This window comes from Pygoscelis adeliae, unplaced genomic scaffold, assembly GCF_000699105.1.
Source record: "Pygoscelis adeliae isolate BGI_AS28 unplaced genomic scaffold, ASM69910v1 Scaffold836, whole genome shotgun sequence".
NCBI classification, from domain to species: domain Eukaryota; kingdom Metazoa; phylum Chordata; class Aves; order Sphenisciformes; family Spheniscidae; genus Pygoscelis; species Pygoscelis adeliae.
This window is the reverse complement of record NW_008825013.1, coordinates 39,683-45,783: the sequence shown is the minus strand read 5'-3', so window position 1 is coordinate 45,783 and position 6,101 is coordinate 39,683. Positions and strand designations below refer to the sequence as shown.

At 47.5% G+C, this 6,101-nt stretch overlaps 1 protein-coding gene across 1 annotated transcript in view; it reads left to right on the top strand.

The window, feature by feature from the left end:
* Nucleotides 1-2,923: 2,923 nt before the first annotated feature.
* KIAA0100 (KIAA0100 ortholog) overlaps nt 2,924-6,101 on the top strand; it is a 20,614-nt gene continuing 17,436 nt past the window's right edge. The window contains 1 exon segment of the mRNA XM_009326231.1: nt 2,924-3,076. Within this exon segment, the coding sequence (XP_009324506.1) occupies nt 2,924-3,076 (153 nt within the window).

The window sequence follows — 6,101 nt, the reverse complement described above, 5'->3', positions numbered from 1 at the left end:
TAAGGCAAGAGGGTTTCAAACTATCTATCAAGGCCCTGAATTACCCAGTGTCCACCTTGCCTGGTACACCCCTGTCACCAGAGATTAGGCAAGCAGAGCCAGCAGCCGAGTGCTGCTAGCTCCTGTCAACCCACATCTCAGCGAGCGGGACAGGACCTGTCACAGCAGCATTCGTTACCCAGCCGAGCTCTCGGCTGCGGCTGAAACGGCGCAAGCAGCCAAAGCCCTTCATCCCGTCCATACCATCCCACGCGGCCAGGAAAGCAACCCCATGCTGTCACCAACGCAGCGCTATGTTAGGCACCCAGTCCAACCAATTAGGATCTTAATGTGATTAATTCTCACTCACGTTAATGAAGCCAGGGTGACCCTGAAAAGGGCCTTGACGGAGCCGCGCTCGCAGGCTGTTAGCAAGGCTCTGCGGAGATCTGGGGAGCCCCACGGAGCAAACAGGAGAGAGGCCTGGAGGGTGCTGCAGGGTCGGGGCTGGGGGCTGCCGGCTGCCCAACTCCACCGCCCCGCACGGCCGGAGCCGCGGCCGGGATGTTCCAGGCCAGGGGCCTCCAACCAGACATTAAGAAGTAACAAGAGACTACAGAAATGGGGTGTTTTCTATATCCAGAACCTTTTGTTTGATGTTTTTCCCCCCAACTGGGTTTCCTGGAAGCAGTATAAATCAAGCTTGCCAGAAAGGAAAGTGCGTGTCCGTAAAGACATGGCTCAAGTTCTGTCCCCCTGAGACTTTCACTTCTTGTGGTTACAAAACTTGCTGTCATTTTTAAAATTTTCAAAGGATTCTTTTTTTTTTTTAGTTCCTTTTTACATACACCAAAACAACAGAAGCTTACAAAAGTCAGCTGTAACAAAAAACAAATCAATTCCTCAAATGGCTGTGAAGCTGAAAACGCCAGCCCAGGAAGAACCACCAGCCTTTAGAAGGCGCAAAAAGAAGCTCAGAGGAGATGCCAGATCTAAAGCCAAAATCTCCATGTTAAATTACATCTGATGTAATTTAACACAAAAAAAAAAAGTGAAAAAGATGCGAAAAGAATTCCATACACCAGGAAACGATACCTAAACAAACACGCTTCAAAATGTTCCCATAATCATTTCCCCACTGCAAGCAAACAGCTGAAGGAAAGCAGTCCCATACAGGACAACCTGATCAAGGCTTTGCCACGACACTTCTCGGGTGCGGGACTTCTTGTTCTGCCCTGAGATCCACACATCTGGTACACAAACACAGTAACTTAGAGAAAACCAGGGACTTATTTCTCAGTTAAAGAAACAAAAAAGTGCAAGGCCGATCTTGGAGAATCTTTTAAGCCTTAAAATACTAATAGCTCCAAAGGAATGTCGGCCGTATCTCATTAAAGAAAACCCACAACAAAGACAAGGGAAAGACCTCTGCCAGATTTCAGACACGAGCAGACAGCAGCTCGTACTCCTTGGCTGTAGATTACATGGCTGTGGCCAACATCTATCTACGATGCTCCAGACAGGCAGAAATCGTGGCAGGCCAAGGCTACTGCTCTGCACCCAGACAGGACATCGCTGCTCTGGCTTGGCGCGTGGGCACAGGGCGATCCCCGTCCTCGGGAGGACACCGTGGAAGTCACACACATGTATTTAAGCATCCCTCTCAGAAATAAACAAATTCGTTCCTGAAACAAATGCCATTGATGAATTGTGTAACTACGTACAGTAGAGGAACAGGAATTGTTATGTTTACCAGCCTGTGTATGAATATTATGTCAACTTCACACTTTCTCACCAATTCTTCTACACGTGTCCATAAGCATGTTCCATTTCTAAGCGTAATAACCTCATCTCTCTCCTGTCCATGATCAACACACAAATCCAGCAAGAAAGAAAACCCCTTGTCATAGCACCACATGCAATTTTACTGTTCTCTGCCAGTGAAGCATTTTGCTCACAATTCCAACTTTGCTCCTTATCACTTGTTCTACCATTTCCTGGCAACTTTAGGTAATGTCAAATCAAATTTGTCTGCACACAGGGAACAGCTATGACTTAGGAAACCCATTGCATTTAATGATCCAGCTGAGCAGGTTCCACACAAGCCAACCACCCACGAAACCGGGTGCTTTCAGCTCCGGTGAAATCCACCTCAGGACAGTGGGGGTGTCACTTAGCACGGCAAACGGAAGCAAGGGTAGCTATTACCAAGGAGATGTTGAATCACGTACGGACTAAAGGTGCCTCTCCCACCCTCCACTCCAGAGAGGCCTTCGTTTGAAATAAAACAAGACAGGGAGTCAGGCAGAGACTGCAGCCGGCATGGGCGGAGGTGCAGAGGCAGAGCTCAGACCAGCACTGCTGCCCGGCGGGAGCCCTCCCCGAGCAGTCGGTCACACCGGGAAAGCCCCGCTCAAGCAGCACCACTTGTCTGGCTTGGAGAGGGTTTAAGAGCCTCCAGACTGAGGAGTGTTGGGCCAGCCCAAAGGCCTGCTACGGGCCTTTCCTTGGAGCAGGACAGCAGCATCCCTGCTCCTGTAACCCTCCCAGGAGAGGATCAGAGATTGCTGCAGCACGGAGGCAAGTACTAAATTGCACTAGAGCACCAAAAAGGCAAGGAGACCGTGCCTAATCCTGCACGCTTACCTGTACGCAAGCAGACAGGCTCCTGTGGGCGATATATATATAGCTTTACCCCAGAGATACCCCACGGCCACTAGACGCTGACCAAGATGGACCAAAGACAACAGCAATGCAGCGAGCGGCGCTGCGACGGCACCACGGCAGCAAGTGAGGGAAGCGTGGGTGCCTCCGCGCCGAGCCAGGCACCTCGAGCACGGCCTCCTTCGCTGGGCAGCGACTCCAGAGCAGCTCAGGGCTGAGCAATTACATGACCTCTGCTTTCGACCAGGGGCGTCCGCACTTTGCTCAGCTCAAGGGCACAATGGCAATTGTCCAGAGTCCACAAGCTCCTTTTAACCGGGATGTCCCTGAGCAGATAGCTCTCTTCGCTGTCAATACCGAGACCATAGATCTCCGATCAGGTCGGCAGGACTGGGCTGGACATCGGCTGCAGGCACTGTGGGCTGCCTCCCTGGTTAGGGGAGGCACCGCCTTTGGAACAAGCGCTGCTTTGTGATGGACCTGAGAATTCTGGAAGCCAGACGTTCAAATACCTGTAGAGCCTTGGCCACGCATCCAGGTACCTGCTGGCTGCTCAGGACTGCAAAACATCACAGTGCTGGAGGCAGACACAGCTTTGTACATCATACACAAACAAAAGTTAACTCATTAGGTTTAGAAATGGAAATACGCAGCAAGTACCTGCAAAATATCAGAATATGTTATGGGAAAAACTCCTGCCAGTTACAGTGGCACTCTGGAAAGGCAAGGACGCACCGCACTGGGAGTGCCAGTGCCCCACAGGAGCTTCATAGCCCGAGCAGGCGTGGGGTGAGGGAAACCAGAAGCATCTCATGCTCTCCAGGCACAGGGATGCCAACTAAGGCATGAGGCCTCAGTGGTGCTCACAGAATAACCAAGGAGTGTCCTCACAGCGAGACACATTTATTATTCAGCAATCAACCTCAGGATATCAGTGTCAATGCACAAAACAGCAAAAACAAGTGCTAGCCTAGGCTTTACTGCAGCACGCAGTGCTGAAGAGAAGCAAGTCCTGACTTCTCCCTCTCCTTTGTGGGAGAAACTACATCAAGGCCCTGACCCACACTAATACTGGTTTTGGGGGTGGGGGGGAGAGGGTTTGGACAGGGATTGTTTTAAGCTCTGCCATTTCATGGTTCAACTCGCAGTCCACTTAAGATCACGTAGGTCCATGGAACCACATTACCAAAGCCACCGCTGAACAGTTTCATTCAGTTCTCATGTCTACATTTCAAAGAGAAAAGTTAAATTGGAGAGGATTCAGAAAGCTCTGTGAGAATAAGAAGGCTGGGAAACTTGACTCAATTAAAACATAGAGCCTAAGGAAGGCCAATCTATTCATTTTGTCAATTAAATGCTCATGAAATTAATTTTAGCACGGCCCGAGTACATCCACAGGAGTAAAAGACTGTGACAATAAATGGCTCGTTAGGAAAAACCCAAATGAACTGCAAAGAACGCCACTGTTCCACCCCCTGAAGCTCTCACAATGAAATCAATTTTGGTTTTCTTAATTGGTTTTCTTAAAAAAAAAAAAAAAAAAAAAAAAAAAAAAAAAAAAAAAAAAAAAAAAAAAAAAAAAAAAAAAAAAAAAAAAAAAAAAAAAAAAAAAAAAAAAAAAAAAAAAAAAAAAAAAAAAAAAAAAAAAAAAAAAAAAAAAAAAAAAAAAAAAAAAAAAAAAAAAAAAAAAAAAAAAAAAAAAAAAAAAAAAAAAAAAAAAAAAAAAAAAAAAAAAAAAAAAAAAAAAAAAAAAAAAAAAAAAAAAAAAAAAAAAAAAAAAAAAAAAAAAAAAAAAAAAAAAAAAAAAAAAAAAAAAAAAAAAAAAAAAAAAAAAAAAAAAAAAAAAAAAAAAGCAGCCACGATTGAGCTGGAATGTGGGGATTTAACACTAATCACTAAGCAATGACCTCCAGGCTGCATCCCACCACAGAATTCAGACAAGATCATATTGGCTTCTTTTAATTTGAAGCTTATGAGCCTAACAAAAACATCCCTGTGAAGCACTGTAAGGCACTCGCACCGCAACAAAATACCCTCACGGGCACCTCATCAGCGCTGAGCTCTTCCTCAGAGCCACCTCTTGGTACAGGCAGGGACTTCTGCAGGGCCGATCTCCGCCGGGGCCTGCCAGCCCTGACACACCATCAGCAACGTATAGTTTTGTATTTAGCTTTTATAGCTGTTTTCCGAATTTCTGAAGTCAGGACCTATACCAGACACTCCCACCCTCCTCAGTGGTAGGTGTGCAAAGGAGCACAGGGGCGAAACGACGAGTGGAGGCCAACGATGCCGCGACAGGGAAAGGCCAGGCAGCCAGCCACTGCAGCTCAGGAACTTCCCATACCTGCTTCGTTAGTTTTAATGCTCCCCGTTAGTCCCACCGCCCCCGATGCTATCGGGCAGCAGAACATCCTGTGATAGAGTGCCACAGTTTAACAGCATGTTGTGTGAAAAAGCACTTCCTCCTGTTTATTTTAGACCTGCTGCATCATAATTTCCTATAAGAAACAGAAAATTGATGTTCCCTCCTCGCTTTCTCTGACCTGCCCACGACTTCACGTACCTGCACCGTACCTCCTGTCAGCAAGCTTCTCCCCTAAGGTGAGGAAACGAAGGCTTCGCTTGCCCGGAAACCTGCTCGCCCGCGCCACTCCTGCCCCTACCTTTTCCAGTGCTCCCATTTTGGGATGGGCTAACCAGAACTACGAGCAATAGCCAAGGCACAAGCTGCCAATGATTTATGCAGTGGTGTAATGATGTTTCCTGCTTTGTTCTCTGCTCCTTTAAAGTAATTCCAAAATATCCTTTTTAGGCTACGGCGGGGTGTCGAAGCAATGTTTTAAAAGAAACAATTGCTGAGACACCAACAGCTCTTTCCTGAATAGCAAAAGCTGATGCAGAGTTAATTGCTGTGGTGTTTGTTACCTTCATTACACCCGTTGCCATCATATCTTGTTTACCACACTAGCACTCAGCCACTCAGTATTACCTGGTCTCTGCAACTTCCCACAGTCCGGTTTAGCTATCCTAAATAACTTAGGATTAAATTTTCCTTCTCCACATCACCGTATTCAGGAAAAAAAAGCAGCAGAGATGACTCTGAAACTCCACAGTAACCTCACTCCGCTGTGAGCGCCAACCGTTCATCCCTACCCTTTATTTGCCACCCTTTAGTCAGTTACCAATCCCCCAAAGGGCCTTCCCAGGCTGCTGCCCCTTGCCTTTTCATGGAGGACCTTGTCAGAAGTTTGCAAAACCAAACGCAGCGCTCCGGCCGTGCGGGAATTACACCTGCGGAGCGGGACGATCCGGGCCGCCAGCCTACCTGAGAAACAAAGGTCAGACCCCTTCCCTCCCCCCGCAGAAAAGCAGGCCGACGCTCTCCGTGTCCGTCACCTCTCCTTTACCAGCTTTTCCCACCGTGTCAGCGATGTCCCGCAGCCCCCGGGTCCCCTGCG